At 40.0% G+C, this 23,369-nt stretch overlaps 1 protein-coding gene across 2 annotated transcripts in view; it reads left to right on the top strand.

Annotated features, from left to right (window-relative positions):
* The window catches only part of ccdc88c (coiled-coil and HOOK domain protein 88C), a 50,116-nt gene that overhangs the window by 6,000 nt on the left and 20,747 nt on the right, over positions 1–23,369 (top strand). For both annotated transcript variants that reach the window (XR_015436341.1, XM_023394769.2), the window contains exons 3-18: positions 201–309; positions 10,231–10,300; positions 12,076–12,134; positions 13,027–13,110; positions 15,565–15,708; positions 15,999–16,231; positions 16,781–16,862; positions 17,631–17,789; positions 18,066–18,212; positions 18,962–19,112; positions 19,226–19,407; positions 19,536–19,673; positions 19,762–20,046; positions 20,161–20,949; positions 21,982–22,109; positions 22,309–22,450. Coding sequence is in view for 1 of the 2 variants with exons in the window: in XM_023394769.2 (XP_023250537.1) it covers positions 201–309; positions 10,231–10,300; positions 12,076–12,134; positions 13,027–13,110; positions 15,565–15,708; positions 15,999–16,231; positions 16,781–16,862; positions 17,631–17,789; positions 18,066–18,212; positions 18,962–19,112; positions 19,226–19,407; positions 19,536–19,673; positions 19,762–20,046; positions 20,161–20,949; positions 21,982–22,109; positions 22,309–22,450 (2,902 nt within the window). In the remaining variant the exon portion in view is untranslated. The remainder of the gene's footprint in view (positions 1–200; positions 310–10,230; positions 10,301–12,075; positions 12,135–13,026; positions 13,111–15,564; positions 15,709–15,998; positions 16,232–16,780; positions 16,863–17,630; positions 17,790–18,065; positions 18,213–18,961; positions 19,113–19,225; positions 19,408–19,535; positions 19,674–19,761; positions 20,047–20,160; positions 20,950–21,981; positions 22,110–22,308; positions 22,451–23,369) is intronic.

Below are 23,369 nucleotides of genomic sequence, written 5' to 3'. Positions count from 1 at the left end.
GACCACATAACACACCCCCTGTTCATATGCATATCAGTCTGGCACAGCCTCGCGTGCGTAAAGCATAAATCCTTCTCCAGCACAATAGTTTCCCTGGACCTGGGACGTGTGAGTATGTGTGAGTGCAATGATCTTTGTCTCAACTGCCTCTAATAACGTCAACCTAAATGCTCCTGTGGTGTGTGTCTGTGTCTCCATAGTGACCCGAGCCCGACCAACCAGAGGCTGAACAAGAATGTCAACAATGATGTGTCGCTTCGCCTTTACAACCTGACTGTTCTCACCAGACACATCAGGACGTACTACCAGGTACACACACACACACACACACACACACACACACACACACACACACACACAGTGCCAACAGTGAACTGAGCAGAGTCCAGTGTTATGGATGGGTAGATGGATAGATACTTCATTCGCCCCCTAGATGAAATTAAAGTGTCCAGTAGCTCAATATTAAAAATAATGTTAAAAACAAGTTAATAGACGTCATTGATCCCAGCAGCAATGAAGCAACTACAATCAGTTAATTTCTGCAATCAGTTGTTCATATTCCACATGTTGTATATCAGACCTACTGTGTAGCATGTTTGCCTTTATTATTGACCTCTTCTTGGTTTAAATCTCTGTGTGTCTTTCAGTTTCTGTTTATTATATCTTCAGCTGATCTGCCTAAGGGGTAAATGTATGTGTGTTCTGTTTGTCTTTTATCCATCATCATTGTCATGTGTGCGTTTTGTAACGTGTCTGTTTCAGCTTGATGTGACAACAAAAAACTCCCTTCCGGCACTCACACACAGCAACATTTTCATTACATTCCTGAACCACAGCACAGTGTGTGTCAGTGTCTGCATTATTGATGATAGTAAATCAGTATGGATCACCGTTGAACTTGCTGACCAATCATTCTTTAGTGTACTTGCTTGATGATCTGCAGTGATCAATAGTAGCAGGAAGTAACACATCTCATGCAAATGTCGTGCTCATTGTGAGGCGTTCTGCTACTTTGATATGACATTTTGATGTCTAAGTACTACAGCATTTACTTAATCTCATATTTTAATAGGCATTAATATAGGAATTGTAAAAAGATTTTATAAATTTACAATGAATCCATCAACAAATTCTTCAAATTTAAAAATTTATTTTTTGAAACAGCATAAAACACAATACATTTATTAATTCATGAATAAAACATTGCTAAATCTAACCTTTCTGTGACACCCTGAACCTTCAGTGGTAAAGCCAGGCGAAACAATCACAATTGGCCATGGGATGTAAGGAGCTGTTTGATTGCATATTAAAATATGAAATGAATGAAATGCTTTATTGCATTTCTTGTCACAACCCTGGTCGTCCATACACTCTTAGATTTTTTTTGGGGATGTTTGAATGTATTCTCTAATGTTTGAGTCAGTTTTGGGTGTTGTATAAAGCACAGTAAATGTTTCTCAAAATGGTTGTCATAAAGGAAAATGTTACTAGAAATTCTGCCCTCTGTTGAATGAATCAACTTTGGGTTTAGATGATCAGGAAATGGTAAATAGCAGCTTTGTTGAACCAGTGATCATTGAGTTTGCTCAGGAAGATGTAACAAGATAAGCAGCATTCAGTGGCTCTGAAAGCTTGTCATTGCAGCTTGCCCCTTGTCACACTAGACATTCACTCACTCTTCTCTGTCTGGCTTCAGCAGAGCTTTTTAAGTGCAGTGAGTTGTAATTCACAAAGTTTTTGGGTCGAAGCATGTAACAATAAAAATTTGTTGATGTGGGGAAACTAAAAGCTGACAGTTTGTTGATAGTTGACACTTGAGAAATATCAGCTGTAGCTGTAAAATGTGACGCCAAATTGTGTATCAGACGTGTCACTACCAGAATCCATTGTAAACACAGCACTCATAAAGAAGCACCCTTACACTTATAGGAAACAGGAAGTGATGCGTTCAAAGGGAAGAATATGTAAAATAACATATCTCAGAAATGCAAAGGGTTTTGCAGAGCCTTAGAAAATTGTGAAAGCTGATGCCCTTTACAGCGGGACAGGTGGATTATCCTCATAATGGGCACCACAAAACAGAGCCCGGTTCAGTTTTTAGGTTGAGGTATCACTAAACAATGTGACCATCCTCTCAAAGCTAATGACAGCTGATGATCAGAGGCATAAATAATGTGTGTGTGTGTGTGTGTGTGTGTGTGTGTGCGCGTCAGGGAGTTTTTTGTATAAACCAGAGATAAGGAGCTCAGATGCAGTTGATTGGGTTGAGCTGCAGCTGTGTCCTGCTGACTCTTAAGCTCTAACCTCACACAGTGGTGGGAGTGTAGTGGTTCATGTAGTTGTTGGTGTTTTAATATTTTTTATCTCTAGGAAGATTCTTTGATTGTTTGTACATTGTTTGGAGGTTAGTGTTCAACACGGTGAGCTACAAATTACAGTTTAATGGTTTCAGATGTATTTAGTTTTTAAGTGATGCTCAGCATATCTGATATCCCTTAATCTTTTATTGGGTTTAGTTGGTGATAAACAAGGTTATTATTTCAAAAAGTGCCCAGTGCACATTTAGGGCGAAGTACATACATGCTTTATATACAGTACATGATGTTCTGCTTTTATTACATCGAGACCTGATCATTATAAATCAGATAAATAGCTACTCATTTCAGAGAAAAATGGAAAACCAACACAATAACACAAGATCACATCTGCTGGTGTGTGTGTGTGTGTGAGAAGTGGGTCATTCTAGGTAGTATGGGGTTAATCTGTCCATGGTTAATCTCTAACCACAGTCAAATACCCTGGCCTCAGCAAAACACACTCAGCCCCACGTGCACACACACACCTCATAGCATAACCTTAAGTCAATGATGTATGAGCCTTAGAGTGTGAGTTGGTGCAGGTTTAGCTGCATAAACAAAACACAGTGCAGTGGCTTCAGAAAGTATTCAGACCCCTTCACTTTACTGTGTTGAAGATTTAACTTTAAATAGATAGAATTGCCCTTTTTGCCCATCAGTCTACACATAATAAACCAAAATGAGAATTTAGGGTTTATTAAAACCCTTGTGAAATAGAAGAAGTTTGTAACCACCAGGACTCTTCCTTTGGCTGTAAAGATCAGTCATTTATAAAACAGAATCAGGCTTTCCCTGGTACTTCGCTGGGCTGGGAGGAGCCTGAAGCAATAACACCGGCGCTGTTCTCCTAAAGTAAAATGTTTGAACTCTGCGGAATACTTGGATCAAAATCTGATTGGTCAATCAAGGCATTCTGATTGGGTGGAAAACCAAGCATTAACCTCCAGGAAGTGCTAAACACTCACTCCTTTCATTTCTGGCTCCACAGTGAGTCAGTCCTCATAGACTCGCATGTTAAAAGGTTTGCAGAGCTGCTCATGCAGTACAAGTTATGTGAATATGAAGTAAATGAGTAGCTAAATGTCAAATATCAGTGTAATGTCATCCCCTCTGTCAAAGTGACATAAATGTTACTAAACTTAATGTTACTCAATGCTCGCCCACTTAAAGTATTTCAGAAGGTTACCCTATAAAACCACTTGTATAAAAGTTGATCAAATTATTTTAAATATGAAATGTTATTATCACTGTATATGATAAGAGGACCGTGCAGTTTGACTTAGTACCCACCACAGAAGTAGTGTACATATATACAGCTTGTCCAAATGTCCAACTTTACCGCAGAAATAAACTTAATAAGCTGTATAAACAAATAAACAGGTACAAAAAAAAGTTTTGCCCATGCTGAGCCTCAAAACTGCTCTTCAGAAACATGTGGGTGACGTCACAGAAGCTACGTCCATCTTTATTTACAGTCTATGATGGGAACCACCAACACACACACAACCACACGCACTGATGGTGATGGTGATCAGATGAGAAAGTTTGTGATCTTGCCGTTGTACAATATCTTCACAGCACCAAAGTAGAGTTAGGTTTTGGCAATTATTTATATTTGTATACAACTTTTATTATATACACCTGACTGACCTCACCGGTGGGCACTGCTGTGATTGAGTGGCACTTAACGTGAGGACGTTTATTCATGACTTTTAAGTTGTCCAATTGGGCAGACAAGCCTTAATTTCGAGCCCTGAACCATCTCATCAGCACTCCATCAGTTAGTCAGGCCTTTATGCTAGAGTGGTTAGGCACTACGGGACACTGGAATGGCTTCAGGACAAGTCTGTGACTGACAAATCCTAGACATAAACTTTACAGGACATCTGTGGAGAGACCTGAAGATGGCAGCTCACAGATGCTTCTCATCCAACACAATAAAATAGGCAATAAGTGAAGGGGTCTGAATACTTTCTGAAGCCACTGTGTGTACACACACACACACACACACACACACACACACAACTGGGGCTAGGCGTTGGCTTTCTCTTAATTAGATGATGTCCCAGTAGACACGCAGGCTGGTCCAGTGAATCCCTCCAGTCTCCCCAGTGATAAAGCACTAATTGTATGTGTGTGTGTGTGTGTGTGTGTGTGTGTGTGTGTTTGAGAGCAAGAGGAGGGGTGTCTGTCGTCTCCCTTCTGTTCCCTCTCTATTGTTCAAAGCACAGTAACCTGATATCACAAGCTTTGGATACAAAGCTGTTCACTCTGTTCTCCCTTTTGCTGGATTTTCCATCCAACTAGTCCACCTAAGTACTGGAACAACGAATTGTTAATTGATCAGTTAATCAACAGAAAATTAACCTATGCAAATTTAGACAATAGAAACACCATTTGTTAGTTACAGCTACGTGAGGAGGAGCAGCTTTTCTCTGTTTGAATGTTGGTCAGACCAACTAAGCTAATACTACTAAGATCATTTACAGACTAATGATTAATCAGTTATTCAAACAGAATAGATTAATCACTAATGGAAATAACTCTCAGTTGTAACTCCACTTCTTAAATCTCACAGGTGAATGTAGTCTAATCCACCAGGTGATTTGTTTGTTGTGCTCTCTAGAAACCATGCCATTAGCGTGGTGGGAGAAATGAACTGAGCAAGTTCTTTTTGAAGGCATGTATGTTTTGGTTGATCATGTTTTTGCCAATTGCTGGAACAAATAGGTGCTTGTGAATGAGGACAACCTCATTTAGTCTCAAAACAGTGTGCAGTCGGTCATGACACAGGAAAAAACATGATTAACCTCTGGTGTCAATGTTGAAAAGCTTTGTAACCCAATAAATGGCACTACTTGCTAGCTTATGATTACAAATCAACAAACTTGCCTTGCAGTCAGCTGAAGTGTGCCCTTGACTGGTCAGTTATCCACTTGGTCATACAGTTCAGAGCTCAAATGTAAGGATTCAATAAAGATGAATAAAAGTGGATTTAATTTTATGTAGGATACGCTTGCCTTTAGTCTTCTGTTGGAAAAACGGTGGACGGCTCTAAATCTGGAAAATCTCACTGAAGATAGATTATAACATGTATTTAAATAACAATTTAATGAATATTTTTTCAACATGTAACACATTCTACTAGATATTTCTTTCATAAAGATTCATAAATCTATTTGTCAATGTCTGTTGTGTGGTGGGGTGTGGGCGGTGTATTGTGGTTCTGTCTTCTGGTACTGACTGTTGATGTTTGTGTTACGGTTTCGGTCTCCGTTCTGGAGTCAGTACACCCCTGGTTTTTTAGCGCCCCAAACAAAACGTGAATTATTGTATTGAAATCACAAATGAAAATGTATATGCTATTATATACAGTCAATCTAATACAGTATATGTCCTTGGATTAATCCTGTCTCCTTCAACATTTAAATCAGCACTTTTTGTTTCCACACCGCAATTTGTTTATACAATATCTGTGTGTCGTTAGAACTGTGAGACTCTCTGGCTCTGAAACTGATTTAAATGTGCAGAACTTTCCCCCTCTCTCTTTCTATCACCACTTTACCCTTTCTTGGTTACCGTGGGAACTGAAGAACAAAGCCCTGAGCCTTCATGGGATGTTTTGAACTTCATATCCTCTGGTCTACTTCGTCCACACACACACGCCCTGGCAGGGTGGATTGTAATATTCTGTGTGTGTGTGTGTGTGTGTGTGTGTGTGTGTGTGACCCTGGTCAAACCCGTTGACAGAGTTTTATTGCTCAATGTAACTGCCAGCCACTGTCAGGAAAGACTGCCGGTGTGTGTGTGTGTACTGAAGGGGTGAGGTTACTAGACAGAAGTTTTACCTGTGTGTGTGTGTGTGTGTGTGTGTGTGTGTGTGTGTGTGTGTGTGTGTGTGTGTGTGTTGTCATCCCCTGATCCTTTTGGGGTAGAGTGGAGTGACTGGGGGTTTACAGATGGAGTACTAATATGCTCTGTGTTAATAGAAAACTTATATAAAATATATGATAGAAAAACAGAAACGTTTTTATTTTTAAAACTGGAGAGTCACAAAATCCAGGCCTGACTGAGTGATAGAGTAGAGTGATCATAGTTCCACCATTGGTCGTTGCTCTTTGAAAATGAATTGTTTCAAACAGTTTTTACAAATCCTAGTGTCTTTTTACACAAACCTTGGCTACGTAGAAGAGAGTAACGCCCTCTCTCTGTGTCTGCTGTGTTCAGTGAGAACAGGATAAGAAAGTTATTCTGTCGCTTCTAACTTGTGAGTGATGATTTTACAGTAAATCCAACTGAAATCACAGCTCAGTCTTTGTCTTTAACTGATGTGTTTGGTGATATTGGTGGACAATGTCCTGGTTATAAAATCAGAAGCTTTGAAGTTAATGTGTCGTCTTAATGGGACGTGTTTCAGTCACTATTTCAAACTTGTTCTGTCGTCTCACAACAGAAACAGGAAAAACATGTGAATGAGAACAGCTTTATTGTGAATTCAGCTGTATTAGAATACTGTATATGTGAGCACAGAGAGGAGGAGAGAAGAGAACAGATGAAGGACTGAAACCAGATGACACTAGGCTGGATGCAAATTAGGTTCTCGCCCCTGTTCAAGAGCAACGGGAAACATACTCCTGCTCCTTCACTTTGATCGTTGTTCGTCATTGTCAGAGATGTTAAGGAGAAATTGACAAAACCTGCAAAAGTAAGGATATAACAGATAAACTTAAGTCTATTCTCAACAGTCAACCTGTCGTTACTATCTATGTCGGTACAAATTAAAATACAGGTGGCTTTCTTGTGAATTACTTTTTGAACCGGGTGGAAAGAAACATTGCTGATGTCAGCCTGTGAAGCCCACTCAGATGTCTCATGTGACATGGGGCTGTGTGACTAAATGTGACTTCATAAAACTAAAGGGAACAATTACAAAACTTCTGAGGAAGCAAGGAGCAGATTTAAATTTTCAGGTGGTCAAAGTGGTGAGAGAGCTGTGCTCACAGAACCTAGTGGCTCATTTGAAGTCAGATCTGCTGTTAGCTGCCACCATTTTATTGATCTGGGATTAGAAATAGGAGCCCAATGTGTTAGTGGGACATGGATTTAGGCCGTGTGTGTGTGTGTGTGTGTGTGTGTGTGTGTGTGTGTGTGTAAATAGGTCAGGATAGCATGCTGTATTGATCCCTTGTCAGTTATAAGTGTTAGATCCTGCTGGTGATGTTGCTGCAGGAGAATATCTATAGATCTCAGCTATCACTAGTATTCACAAACACACACACACACACACACACACACACACACACAGCTGGGTGTGAAAAGGCAGAACTTGGACTATATCATATTTATAATCCATGGTTTATCAAAATACAGCAGTTGACTTATTTTCAGGGTTCCCTCTGAAAATGATGTGAATGACTGTAAAATAAATAGTTGGCGTCATTGTCACTACCAGATTATTTAACCACAGTATATAGTAAAACTAGAATATCAATACAACTCTATCTTGGTTTGTTACGCAGTCTCTCCTTCAATAACAGTGTAGTCATTGCATGAGTTTAAAATTTGTTTTGAAGATGTGATGATTTAATTTTGATTTGAGGCATTTGATATCAGTGACCAATGACACTCTCCCATCACTAAAAAGTTAATTTAAAGCTACATTTAGGATTTGGGAGAGCAGATTTGATTTATGGAGCTGAGGGTAACAGTCAAAGATGATCCACACACATTCTCCATTTCTTTTGTGTCATTGTTTTGTTCTTCACAAGTGCTCTTCGCTACTTTTGTGACCTTGTGGCCATGACCTGATTGGTATGTCATTCCCAGAGGAGCGATCTATGTCCCATACTGCCCTCCTGCTTTGTAGCCTCTGCTGACGAAGCTGTCAGAGCCACACAAACTCTCTGCCTTGGCTAATGTGAAATCCTAGAGTATAATGTTGTTCAGTCGCATGTGACCTAACCCTTTTGATTCTTCAGATTACAACACGTTTTACTGTGATAACACCAATGTAGCAGCTGATGTGTTGTCCCAGTACTGGTGGAAATCTAAGAAGAGCATTCACTTTTGTTTTCTGGTTCAGCAAATACTTTTTAAACCAACATTTTCAGTGAATTGTATTGATGGACTGGAAAACCATTTCACTTGCTCTTTGTGTGTATGTTCAGTGTTCAGTTCACGGTTGTCGTTGACTTTGTGGCAAAGCTTCCAAGGCCAGCTCCTCTTCCGAGTCATCTGGTAGCCAGCTCTCATGTTTTATTCAAACTGTACTGTGTGTCTGTGTGTGAGAGAAACTAGTTTGGTCTCTCATTACATCCTGGTTTATAGTTCGGTGTAACAGTATCTGCAGGTACTGCTCTGCCTCTACACTCAGTACCTCAGCACTGTCCCTGCAGCTCAGCTGTAATGGTGGTGTAAGATGATAGTGCTTTTATTTGCCTGGTTAGCAGATGACACTCTAGACCACAGCCCTGTATCTCATTAGGTTTGACTGTGGCCAAATATAAACACCAGCATAGGTCATACATTGTCGTTACGACGTAAAGGAACATGTTTGTTTGGTACAAGACCAACAACATCATCATCATTTTCATATTTTTTTCAGTGAAAATCAGATGACAAAACAACCATTCCAACTAAATCCCATCACAATATCTGCCAAAGTAATCGCAATATGATTTCTTTTTCATATCATGCAGCTCTAATATTTACTATAGAAACGGCACCACCGCACATATGAATTTTGATGTCTTTCCTTATTGTAAGAAGCTGTGTGCCACTTCCCTCCTCCCAAAACACCAGGATTTGACACACACTCCCATTAGTACATTTCCCATCAGTACAGTAAATTTAACATCTTCCCATGTCACCTCGTTCCCCAGCCATGTTTCCTCATCTCTAAAGAACTTGCTGTGGCAGACAGATTTTCTTGGCCCGCTTCGACAGTCAGGTGTGTTTGGGAGACGGGAGAGGATATTGTGGAATGGAAAGCATTCCCTCCTAGTGGGGTGTTTCTTTCCTGACACTGACACACACACATACACACACACACACACGTTCTCTCTCTTTGTCGACAGGAGGGTGTTTCCTGTTGGCTGCTTGCCTATACACACATGCACCCGCACAAACATGAAGCACACAAGTCTGGGTCAGTCAGAGGCTGGACTTTGATTCATTTCTACACAAGCTGTGTTCGGATCAAAGTTGAGCAGCTCTTGTAAAAACAAGAACAACACTAGACATACACTGTCACTTCTGCTTCCATACCTACTGTTTATGTAACCTGTTTTTGGTCCTGATTTTATGCAGTATTTACCCTTTTTAAAAGCATTAAAAAAACTTAATAGCCCAATGGATGTATTGGCATTTCTTATTATATTATAATGTTGGCTGAACTTAGCTTGTCAAAGATGTGTAGGTATATAAATTGGCTAACAAGCTATAAGAAAATTGCATTATAGAAATCAGTTAAGAAATGTTAGAAGTAATTTAGATACAGTGTCTCCATCACATATTTGTCCACTGACAAGTTTAATTCAAAATCAAGTTGAAGGGATCCTTAACTAAATTTTGTTGTGTTTATGTAAGATAATAAATATACTGTATACCCATAGCTTGTTTCTCAAAAACTCAGCATCGGTCAGGCTGTAATACAATTTTGTAAATGATAGAAGTTTAATAGAAGTATACTGATGTTTGAATTGTGACAAGGACCCACTTTAATGCTTTTATTGCACCCACTTGGCTACTGATTGATAGTTTGTAGTGTGCCAGTGTTTGTCAGTAACATGGTCTTATGCACATTTATCATCATCAGTGTAAAATTGAGAATTAATTTGTTCTCTCTCTCTCACCCTCCCCGCCTGTGTTTCAGGAGACTTTACAGCAGTTAGTAGTCATGCCCCTCCCCAACATCCTTTGCATCGCCAAGGATCCAATATCAGGTAACACCAACTGCTTCACAACGTACTGTACACCCTGTTGTTTATCACGTCCTGCATATTTTCACCACCGTCCTACATGTACTTTAATCTATAATACACACAGGATTAATCACTAAATGCAAAAAACTGGTTGTGTTATTTATTACCATCTTAATGTTGGTAGTAATTTTCAGGCCTGCGCTGAAATGGATAAAAAACTGTATTTATGTTTCTTTTTGTACTTTGTTGGTTCTTGAATCTGTTGCCATGACGTCATTTCAAACACTGGTCTCTGCATGAACAGGAGGCATTTTCTCTTGGCTGCTGATGATATGATTCACAGGATGAGGTCATTAGATGCTTTATTGATTTACTGTTTGATAGGTTGTGAGTTGGATCATAACCACTGATTAAGATAAAGATTCCTGATGATATATTTCTATGGATCTGATTACAGATATTTTATATAGTCTCACATGTGCTCACCTCTGATGCAGACATTTTAAACTCAGTGTTTCTGTTTTTTTTTTTTGTAATTCACTTTTTATTGCTTTTCAAACACACAAAAAACCCCAGTAACATCACACAGAGAGACATAAACAGAAGAGGTAACAATGATAATGATAAAAAGAGAGCACAGAAGACAGAAAAAAATAAAATAAATATGTATAATAAACAACAATAAAAGATACGAATCTATATATACACATGGTAAGCATTGGCATCACCTATCATAATGCTATCCATCCTGTACAGTAGGATAAGAGGTAAATATAATTATCACTCCTGTATCAAAATGGCAGTAACAAATAGTATCTGCCAGGGCAACATGGCTGTAACTAATAATACTAATAACAAATAAGAACATCTCATCACATTGCTATCTGTCCCATATACTGATAACACCTTATTGGGCAGGCAATATTCATCGTACATTTTTACATACAATACAGGCCATCTCGATGGTAACATCTTATTACATTAACATTGTCAACTTGCCATATTTTGAGTTTTTTTCCTGTTTAAAAAAAAAAAAGAATGTAAATGTAAAATAAAGGTGGAAAAACCTGCAATGACAGAAACAATATAATGTTGGAGAGCTCATGAATTTTAGTTGTATTGAATCTTATTTGTGGGAGCCAAGTGGCACCAAATAGCTCAGTATAAGCAAAATTCAAGACTGTGTTTACTGCTAAGCTTGTTCTCATAATGAAGGAATTATTTTCCAACCCTCCTGAATTTCATGTATCTTGTTGTGGTCATTCGATGGAAAAAAGCCTTTAATTGAACTGTAGTCTGCAGCCTGCAATGTTTATTCATGTGCACTGTCCATGTTTCATGAACTTAAGTTCAAATCACATCATTCTTACTTTAACAAGAAACCAAACTAAGGGAGAAAAATACTAGTATTAGTTATTTGAGTCTTGATGGCTGATGTATTAGTGCACAATGGAAAAGTGTTTGTTATATTGTCTGCATCTGTTTAGAGTTTAAAACTGCACGGTTTCTGTTAAATTGTTGTTCAATGAATAACAACAGAGTCTGTAGTCAATGAACGGTTAGCTCTTGTATACGTAGTGTACTTTAACGCTGCCTCAGGCGTCCTGCAGCCTCAGTCACCATCAGCCTTTAGATCATTTTATAATGTTCAAGGACTCGCTCTGTGACTTTCATTAACCTTTTTTTTCTTTATTCTTTTCACTTTTATCATGATTTCTTGTATCTGAAGCACTTTGTAAACTCTGAATATTCATGTTTGTGATTTACAGTACATCTGTGTTTTGTTCCCCCTCCAGCCAAGAGCATGGAAGAACTGAAAAGACTGTTGTTACTGATACTAGGCTGTGCTGTACAGGTAACACACACACACACACACACACACACACACACACACGCCCAAACACAGCAGTTCACTGTGCCACCCAGTCTCTCCCAGGAAATGGGTTTGTGTGTGTTTAGTTTTGCATGTCTGAGCACAGCCGCTCAGTGTGTATGCTGATAAGGTGCAGGGCGGGACTGCAGGACTCAAAAACACATGGAGTCATATCAATGGTTTCCTACAGTAACAGTCATCAGGATGATGGAACTGTGTATTGGCTATTTGAATGTCACATGTTGCTCAGGGGCACTCTGACAGTCGTTTAAATATAAGATAATTAAGTTTGTGAGTGCAAACCAGCAAGTTTTGAAATCTACTCAGAGGAACCCTAAATTTGATTTAAGAATTAACCAGAAGGGTGAGTTGAGAGTTAAACTGTAAGTTACATGTAGGTAAAAAGGAGAGGCGTGGGAGGTGGGTGCGCAGGTGTGATTGTTCATTCAGCACTTTGTTGTCTCTCATGTCAGCCTCCCCCATGGCTCTGAACCCACCAGACTGTTTTCTCCTTTGCTCATGGCTGCTCTGTTCCTCTCCTCCTCACTCCCTGATCCCTAATTTCCCTCCTTCTCTTTCTGTCTTCCCCCCTTTTGTCTCCCTCCCTCCCTCCCTCCCTCCCTCCCTCCCCGTACTGGTTCTACTGGTTCCATGAAAGCAGAAGGTCATGAGGGAGCGATGAATGGAAACACAGAGGGAGGGAGGGGCTGATAAAGCCACATTCAAATGTTGTTGAAGTTGATGTTGTTCAAAAATAACTCTTTCTCAAAACAAACAAACTCACATTCATGACACTATATGCAACTGTGTGTGTGTGTGTGTGTGTTGTGTGTGTGTGTTGTGTGTGTGTGTGTGTGTGTGTGTGCGCGCTCAGTGTGAGCGTAAGGAGGAGATGATAGAGAAGATCAAGCTGCTGGACATTGAGACCCAGGCCGCCATCGTCTCTCACATCCAGGAGGTCAGTAGATGCTGGTGTTTGTCTCTGATGATCACTGTAGGTCAGAAGTTCAAACTGTTGTGGTGTTTTCTAACCTTACAGCATTTTTGGTGAAATAATCTTAACTCAAGGTCCACTTACTAGCTTTTCGAAGGCTGTCAAACACATCTCGTGTTCTCCATCAGCTCCTGGTCGGTGGCCTCTGACCTCTTGGCTGTATTAACTCCTTGTGATGTCTGGGATACTCCAGGTGTCTGACTTGGTCTCTCCCTACTCACTTCACTGATTAGATGTTAAAAGCAGAAATGCTTAGTCAATTAAACAGTTAGATGATCAACAGAGTTTTAATCTGCAGCTATTTCGATAATCGATTCATCTTTACAAATCATTTGTCAAGCCAAACTGTTCTAGTTCCACCTTCTTAGATGAGAATATTTAAGTTTTTGAGCTAGTCTTCTCTGGTTCTCGATTCTCAATATCTTTGTATATCAATATTAACATGGACATTTTTTACTTTTTTTTAGAATGTATTTTATGGAATAAATTATTAATAGATTAATCAAGAAAATAATTGATAGATCAAATGATAATAAATAATAAAATTGTGATGATACTGGAGCTGTGTCATCTACATACCGGTGTCGGATGTCAGGTGAGGTTGAAGCTGTTGTTTCATTAGCTAATTGTTCCCTTATGTCTCTTCATTACAACCACCCAGAAATGTCCCATTAATGTCTCACACCATGTGCATTGTTTCATCTCCACGCAGCATGAAACACGTCCAACATCAGCTGACATCAAAGAACAACAACAGCTTAGTCAGCAGTAATCAATTTCATGACATTTTTTTATGAAAGTGATATTTAACATAACTGCTTCCTATTTTCAGCTTGTTTATTTACAGCTGTATTAAACAGACTATTTTCTGTTGGATGACTCAGGTGATGAGGTCAGGTTAATGAGGTTACCATGCTAGTTAACCTCTTCAGCCACACTGACACTTTGAAGAGCGCTCATCACTCGCTGTGTGGACGAGCATTGTTCAAACTCACAGACCTTCATTGTTTTAAGCTCAGATCCCGAGGTTTCCAAATATGTCCAACAGGTCAAGCCCAATTACAACAGTAATGAGTATAAAAATTGTGAAGGTTGTGTCTGAAAGCACTCACTCAAACTCCCTGCTCACTATCCCAGGAGCTCTAGAGGATGATACAGTGAGAGAAAACACTTTTCGACAGTACATGGATCATTTTCTCTGTGCTGTCTTTCTTTCTTTCAGTGCAAGCGCAATGCATGATGGTATATATTGCTTGGTTAGTGACCATCAGTTGTACATAGGGGTGTAACGGTTCACGTATTCGTGCTGTGCCGTTCGGTACAGGATGTCTGGTTCAGTATGCAATGTGATCCAAATGAACATAATCTATCTTTAACCATGCATGTTATGTGCATAATGTTATGTGTTCTGATTTTCAGTCTATGACATGTAGTGAATAAAGTCATACAAGTGAGCGAGAGGGTTTCTACAACTGCAGGAGATATTTTTAGAGCCAGCAGATCTCCCGGTCACTCGCCTGGTAAAGGCTTAGTCATTACCACAGCAGCCCGGGTTCATATCAGACCTGTGACTCTTTGCTGCATGTCCTCTCCTCTCTCTCTCTCTCTCTCCTCTCTCTCTCTCTCTCTCTCTCTCCCTCCCCCTGACTTTCTTGTCTCTCTCTGACTGTGACTATCAGAATAAAGGCTAAAATAAATCTGCCCTTTCTGCAGACGATGTGGATACATTAATCTCTCTGGAAAAAAAAACTGAATAGAGTGACTGTATCAATAATTTTCTACATGCTAAACTTTAATGGATCTTTATTTTATTATTATATTATTAATTTCTTATCTGATTGATAAACTTCTGAAGCACTTGAAGTTTTGTTAGTAGATTGCAGCAATATCAATAATACCTAGATTAATCAGTTTTTTTATTTTTTTAAAGAAATGTACCTTTATGTGCATTTCTTGTGTTTAGGAAACAAGTCACCCAATTTGAAGTTATGGCCAGTTTGCAACCGGGTTACAAGTTTACAACTTTACGATTACACCTTTATGTTGACAAGTTCAATTCATGATAAATTAAAAGATGTTTTTCATGTCTGTTTTTCACTGTGCTGAAAACATACTGAACCGTGAACTCAAAACTGAGGTATATGCCGGAATGTCAGTTTTGCGAATCGTTACACCCCTCGTCGTACATTACTTTTCACAATGCATTGTGGGATACTATGAGTCTACACTATACATTCAGACTCCCTATATAGTTGATTATAATGGGAGTAGTGATAGAGACATTATTTTAAACATTTCCATTTAATTAATAAGTGCACCTGTACAAAGTGACATCTTGGGTTTTAATATTCTAACCAATAGATATAATAATGTGTCACTACAGTAAATATGGGGTGTGTGTGTGTGTGTTTGTTGCAGGTCACCCACAACCAGCTGAATGTTCTCGACCTGTCGTGGCTGGAGGAAGGAGCAGAGATTGTGCAGGAAGAGCTGGAGCCTCTTTCCCGTAACATGGCTTCATCGCTACGGCAACTGATTGACCAAAGAGACAAAGCCAGTGAGGTACTGAGAAACAAAAACACAAGAACCACTGCCAGGCTGATAATATTATTTTATTATGATAAAAATTTTATTTATGTATCAAATATTAAAATCCCAGTACAGTCATTGTCGTTGACATTCTTATGTGAAGAACGTAAAGCAGATTATTGAGATGATGTCATGCTGCTTATAGGATTCTCCACTGTAAAACACTAATGAATACATTTTATCTGGAAGTATTAAACGTTGGCAGAAGTCTTCTTGTAGCATTACTTTGATGTGAATTCAGCAGAAACACTTGTGCCCTTTAGGTGATTGTGGATCTGACCCAGGAGAGGGATTACCTGTTCAGTCAGCAGCCCCAAGAAGGGTGCAGGACTCTAAGCATGAGCAGCCTGGAGCGTGGGCAGGGCTCTGGAGGTGTGGGAGCAAATGACGGAGGAACGTCTGTAACTGTGTCTGGGCTGACCAAAGAAGAGAAGCAGCATCTGTCTGTGGAGCTCGCCGACACCAAGGCCAAGCTGCGCAGAAACAGACAAGAACTGTAGGTCTTTTCGTTAAAAAATAGTCAAAACCTTGATGTTGGCTTAAAAGTAACTTAAAAAATCTAAATATTCCATTTGCTACTAATCAGTCCTAAAATGTTCATTTTTCAAGTTTGACTGAAGCAGCAGCTCATTGCACACTGTTCCCTATCAGAGTAATCACTGGTTTAAGGCTGAGCAGTGGTGATACAAGCAGGGGCTGGAAGTCATTATACTACCAGCATATAGGTCATTATGCTGTCTACTTCTGTCCAGTCATTCTGCAGAATATACCATCTAGATTCTTTTACCAAACACTGTAAAATAAAGACTTACAGTCAGACCAGTTTACTCTAAGTTTCGACAGTCTTATTACATCACTGTGAGTCCTTAATCTCTTCAGTTACTCTCAATCTATCTGGAAATTACCAGCGTGTGGAGCTGATTATACAGAATAATGACTGTAAAACTTTTAATTGAAGCTACTCAGTTATTTATGTGGTGTGTGTGTGTGTGTGTGTGTGTGTGTGTGTGTGTGTGTGTGTGTGTGTGTGTGTGCATATGTACAGGGAGGAGAAGACAGAGCAGCTGTTGGATTCAAAACATGAGGTGGAGCGTCTGGATCAGGAGTTACAGAAAGTGAAACAAGAGGTCAGGACTCATTTATAACAGTAGTGTCAGATATGTACGACTGGAATCGTATGTGACTGTGTGGTTTCTGTCTTAACGCTGGAGATACACTACACATATTGTCTGGACTCTAGACAGGGATTGACATTGATTTCTGCTGTCACTTGTATTAGAGATGTTCCAGTTAAGAAATGTGAATATTGACTATCATTCAATGCTGATTTGATATATATATTTAAATATATAACACGGCTGCAGAATGGACACTTTAGCTTGAACCAGATCTATATGAAAAATGTCCCACTGTGGCAGGAATGTTGACAGGAAAAGATTCTCTTCATCCCAGACATGAACAAAACACTGAACCTCAAATGTAGTTTAATTATCCAACAGCAGCACTGGACGGTTTTTTCATGCCAGAGCTAGAAGTTCATTGTTTTCTCTTATTGTCATTTTAGTTGCGTACACGAAACACAGTCAGAAACAAAGCTGCTGTGTCAGAGCACACTGCTACACCACATACTGCAGTCTCAGAGATGTTAACGTGTGATTTCTGTCTCTTTTGGAAATCAACCCAGTAAACATCATCATGAGTCTACACTTTTCACTTTGGTTCCATAACTTCTTCTACATGTTATTCAAGCTTACATCCAAATGTTCAATTTAACAGCAAATTCAGATTCCCACTTTCTCTGTCTGTGTGTATATGATGAATAGATTTATTATTATTTTTAATGTATGGTTATGGGAAGAAAAGGTGACAATAATGCACGTGTGTGTGTGGTTCAGAACCAGTCGCTGTCTTGTGAGGCTCGTTCGGTCCGAGCGTACCGGGACGAGGTGGACTCACTGAGGGAGAGAGCAGCCAGGGTCGACAGACTGGAGACTGAACTGACCAGATGTAAAGAAAAACTCAACGATGTTCACTTCTACAAGAGCAGAGTGGAGGTACAACCACAGCTTCACACTACACACCAATATACACATACCCATCACATTATGACACTATAGGTCTATAATATAGTTTGTGTATTATGAGAGACTACCACATGTTCTATCATTGGATATGTTTAATTTCATGTTGTAGAGCTTTTTATATCTGTTTGCTTTGCTCTTTCAACTGACAGTGGAGACACAAACACAATATGAGCACGGACTGACTTGTATCTGGCGATGGCTGGCCACTTAACGCGTGTGTGTGTGTGTGTGTGTTGGGTCATTTAGGAGCTTCGTGAGGACAACCTGACTCTCATGGAGACGAAGATGTTGTTGGAGGAGCAGCTGTCAGCCTCCAGGGGACGCTTTGAGAAACTTCACACACTGGAGAAAGACAACCTGTTACTACGAGCTAAGATACATGACCTGGAAATGGTATTATACTACACCTGTGTGTTAGTCATATACAGATGTATTTGTTCTGTGGTATTAACAATTATTCTAAAGCAGAATGTCATCTTTAATCTGCTCTCTAAAGGGATTTTCACTTAAAAAGACAAGGCATGTGTGTGTATGTATGTATGTATATATATATATATATATATATACATGTGTGTGTGTGTTTAATCAGAAAGTCACACTGACATAAAGAGCTCATTTACAAGTGAGACCTGAGTACACAAAAATAAAATAAATAACAAGAAAAGAAATATTGATAGTAGAAATACAAATTTTCAGTGATTTAAACATACATTCAGATATGTAACACATGGACATGTGTTTATATAAACAGCGATCAGAGTGTACATTTAAATATTTTTAAATATGCACTGAGATACACAACCGGATAGACAACAAACTGCAAGTTAGAAGCAATAGAACTAAACAATTTAACTTGAACATCCTGCAGATGTTTTTTTTGACATAAACATTGTTATAAATTAAACAAAATCTGTTGTGGTATTTGGCTCTTGTCAGAAAAGCAGCTGTATTTTGAGGACTTAATGTAGTTGCAAAGTTTTTAACCTTTTTGTCAGTGTTAGCAGCCATTAGCTCATGCGTGTTGATATCACTGATGTCTCTGTGTGTGTAACTGCCTTTCTTCTCCTGTGTGTTTTGAAGGGTTGAGAATACTTATGTCTATATATCTTTTGTGTGTGTGTGTGTGTGTGTGTGTTGTGCAGGAGAGGGACAATGAACGTCAGAGGCTGGAGGAGCTGGTGGAGGAGAACATGCTGCTGGAGATCGGACAGAAACAGAGTATGAACGAGTCGGCTCATCTCGGCTGGGAGCTGGAACAGCTGACTAAGAACCACGACAACACTAACACAGAGAGTGAGATGCCTGCTTTTTTTTCCTATTATTTTCTATTATATACTGCTCTGTTTGTGTCCAGAAATGTTATTCTCCACACTCTGTCCTCACCAAAGTGTTTCTCTCTGCTGCAGCTCGCAAGTCATTGGTCCATGAGCTGAACGAGTGTGTTTCCAGTCGAGTCTTGAAGCTGGAAAAGGAAAACCGGGAGCTACAGGCCTCTATAGAGAGACTGAAAGGGGATAATCACCTCCTGCAGGAGCAGCAGCTCCATACCCAGGAGCTGGACCGGGAGAACCAGAGCCTCAGCAAGAAGGTGGGAGACCTGGATATTGTAGAGCCATTTGTACAGTGAGGAGAAAAGAGTTGCACACAATCTACAAAACACATTTTTAATTGTTACAGAGAAAAAATTATTATAATTTTTCTGTTACTTTCTGTCAGCTGGAGCGCCTTCAGGTCTTGTTGGACCAGGAGAGACTGACCAATCAGGACATGGAATCTCTGGGAGAGGAAATATTGAAGGAAAAGCAGAGTCTGGAGAGAGAAATGCACGGTCTGAGGGCAGAGAGGGATCGGCAGGTAGTTAACACACTCAGATAAAATATGACGCTTAAATACTTTCTTTGTTGTTAACGTTGTCATACTTTTGTTCTCCTTGTCCACTCAGATTTCAGAGTTGGAGAGCGATAAGCAGCACTTGTCTGAAGCAGTGGTGTCCCTTCAGGAGCGCGCACAGTCTAACAGTGAGACAAGGGTCCGCGAAGTGGAAGCAGAGAACCGTCTACTGCACCAGAACATCACCGACACCAGCTCCCGAGTGGCCAGCTTGGAAAGTCAACTCAAAGTCTCCAATGAGGAGGCAGAGAGGCTGAGGGAAAGGGCGGGTCGGTGCGAGGAGGCGGAAAGAGAGGCTGCAAGGCTGGAACGGAGCAGGGACTCTTTGAACAAAGAAGTAATAATATTCATAAAATAATTCATGTATTTATGATGTATTCCTGATTTAAAGCCAATCTGATAGCTACAAAAATTAGTCTATAAGATGCAGTTGTCCCTGTTTCGCTTCTAGGTGGCGTCTCTGAGTTCATGCAGCGAGCGGTCAGAGGCTCTAGAGAAGCAGGTGTCCTCCCTGGAGCAGGAGGTGTGCAGGCTGAAGCGGGAGGCAGAGGAGGCCCAGCAGAAGCTCGGGAGGCATGAGGTGGACAATGGCTTGCTGTCAAAGGAGAACCTGGACCTCCGCTGCTCAATGGAAAACCTGCGCGCCTCATCCGCCCGCCTAGCCACCCTGCAGGAGGAGCATCAGGAGGTGCAGAGAGAGGCACAGGAGTTAAAGAGGAGGGTGGAGGAGGTCAGAGAGGAGGCACAGACGGAGAGGAAGAGGGCCGAAAGGCTGGAGCTGAACACGGCAGCTCTGAATCAGGAGAAATATCGCTTAGAAGAGGAGATAGAGAGGAGTAAAGAGGAGAGGGAAGAGGTAGAGAGAGAGAGGCGAGAGACACACAGCAGAGAGGAGGAATGGAGAAGGGAAGTAGCAGAGCTGAAGGAGGAGCGGAAACGAAGGGAGGAAGGAGACAAGGAGAGGAGGAAGCTCCAACTGGACCTGGAGCAGTCAGAGAAGGGCAGGAAACACCTGGAGAAGGAGAGCTTGAAGATCAGAACGCTGCTCGAAGGTAAAGAGACAGAGCTGGAGGAGAAAACCAGGCGACTGGCTACAGTGGAGAAGGAGGGCACGACTCTAAATAAGGAAGTGGACAGGCTGAAGGAAGTGGCCGTCAAAGCCAAAGAGCTGGAGAGGGAGAACAAGGAGCTGCAGAAACAAGCGACTATTGACAAGAGGACTCTAGCTAATCTGAGAGAGGTGAGAGGAAACAATGTGCACCACAAGAAAAACAACAGTGAACATGTTTGTGTTAACCCCTGAATGTTATTCTTGTCAGCGTGGCAGAGCTGAAACAAGATCCATTTATTAGCTGGAGCATTCAGTTGTATCACAGGATCTTTCTCAGCCCATTTGTCATCGTAGATATATTACATTTTTTCTGAGCATTTTAAGGACTGCCATGTTGGCTTAAAAGTTCCTCACCTTGGAAACCGCATTTGACAAAACAGTCTCATAACAAGGTCCATTTACTGTTTGTTTCACTCGCATCACATGATCTTCTCCATCAGAGAAAGTTTGAACTTATTTTCATGACAACTGCTGATGAAGTTCATGTGATATGATCAAAAGCTCCAGAACAGCTAAACCTTGTGATGATACAGTTTCCAAGGTCCAGAATAAACTCACAATCTTTACAGAAAAGTATTGAATAGACTGTGATAAACATACAACCACTCATAGTGAACCATATCAAGTAGATAACACCAACTGGTTCATATCCAGACTATTTATTTATTTACTCATTCATTTATTTATTTATTTACTCATTTATCAATCTACTAACATTACCCTGGTATACATCCTGTGCTTAATGTTACACTTTTATGTTACACTTTTATTTAGACTTTTTTACACTTCTCTTCCTGTCTGTCCACCGATCTACTGTCTGCAAATGAGAAATGTAAAAATGAATTTGCAAAAACCAGTATTGGACCGTTTGTTTGAATTTGATTTTCTCACCTTCTTTTTTTTTTTTTTTGGAAACAAAAATCCAATTAAACCAAATGAATTTGGTTTTTGATGATAAAGGGAATTGTCAAAAACCAAAAAAACGGACCATTTTCATTTGTTTGGCATCTTTTGATTCTGACATCAAAAAAAGGTTTTCTCTATTGATTTAAAAACAAATAAGAGATTTACATTTTCTTTCGTTGTTAAACTATGGATTATCCGATGATAACCAGACTATAAAGTTTCATAGTTTTGTACCACACATTTTTGTGTGTGCAGGAATTGGTGTCGGAGAAGCTGAGTGTTCAACAACAGAGTGTCAAGTTGGAGAGACTCAACGAAGAGCTGGAGAAGATCGGACTGAACAGAGAGAAACTACTGCAACAAGAATACACACAGGAGGACAGGTATCTTTCGCTCTATGCAGATTTTGAATTATTTTATGTCATTATTTATGGCGCTCATCTGATTTAATTTTTTCTGTAAAAAGCGATGTTTGAAGCTTTCTTGAGAACCACTCATCCAAAATACTTCAGCAGTACATCTGCTGAATGAATAGGTGTGTAATTCATTGATTCACTGATGTCTGTTGTTTGTGGATGTCAGCCGGTACAGGCTGCTGGAGTCTCGGCTGGAGGAAACTGTCCAACAGACAATGAAGATTAAGGAGGAGAAAATCTCCACCCTGGAAAAGAAGCTGGAGGAGAGCAACACACTCAATACTACCCTGCGTGCCGAGCTGGTCACTGTAAGGACACACATGCCCCGCCTTCTCCCAGTCTGTTCTCTAGATTAGAATATAAAGAAAGAAATAAACAGCTTGTATTGTTACACTGACAAGCAAATGCAATGTAGTGTAAGAGCAGGTTAATGAGAAACTAAGAGGCTCACTCTCATTGATTGATTCAAATGCTCCACCAAACAGTTGAGCTGAAGGTAGTTCGCTTGTCCAAAAATGGCTTCAGCAGTTCAACTGTTTCTCGTACACTGATTTATTTGTGGCAGTGTGTCACAATATCACCATCGCCTGCCTCTCTCTAACTCCCTCTCTCTTTTCCTCTCTCTCGCTCTTTCACTCTCTCTCCCTCTCTCTTTCAATTCAAATAGCTTTATTGGTATGAACAAAAATGTTGTTGTCAAAGCAGTTTGCAGAATATTATAATACATCAATTATTAGATATGTCGCACACTGATACAGATTTAGATTTTCATATAATATCATAAATACAATATAACACAATTTCATACATTTATTTAAATACAATCACTTAACATCATATGGATGTGTAGTGTTGTGAGTCCCTCAGGCTGTGTCCGGCAGATACATATTTAGCTGTTAGAGGAGCTGCTGGTCTTTCACCCAGGAGAACTGAAAGTTTGTCCTCTGGGGTTAACATCTGGAAGTTTGGTATCTTGTTGGATAATTCCCTGTGGTGGAGGTCTCTCACTAGAGAGAACTTGTCACAGTGGAGGAGGAAGTGCATCTCTGTCTCTACCGCCCCTGTTGACCACTTACATGCTCTCTCTCTCTCTCTCTCTCTCTCTCTCTCTCTCTCAAATCCCATGACTTGTTTTCTCTGCCTCTAAAACCAGACCAATCACAACAACATTATTTATTTGTCACGAAGTCCTCGGCAATTAAAATATTTGTAGTGAAGCTTCTTACT

Source organism: Seriola lalandi, unplaced genomic scaffold, assembly GCF_002814215.2.
Source record: "Seriola lalandi dorsalis isolate HSWRI2012SDOR001 ecotype SW California unplaced genomic scaffold, Sedor1 jcf7180002054953, whole genome shotgun sequence".
Taxonomy (NCBI): domain Eukaryota; kingdom Metazoa; phylum Chordata; class Actinopteri; order Carangiformes; family Carangidae; genus Seriola; species Seriola lalandi.
Note: the sequence above shows the minus strand (reverse complement) of the source record. Positions and strands in the feature narration are given on the sequence as shown.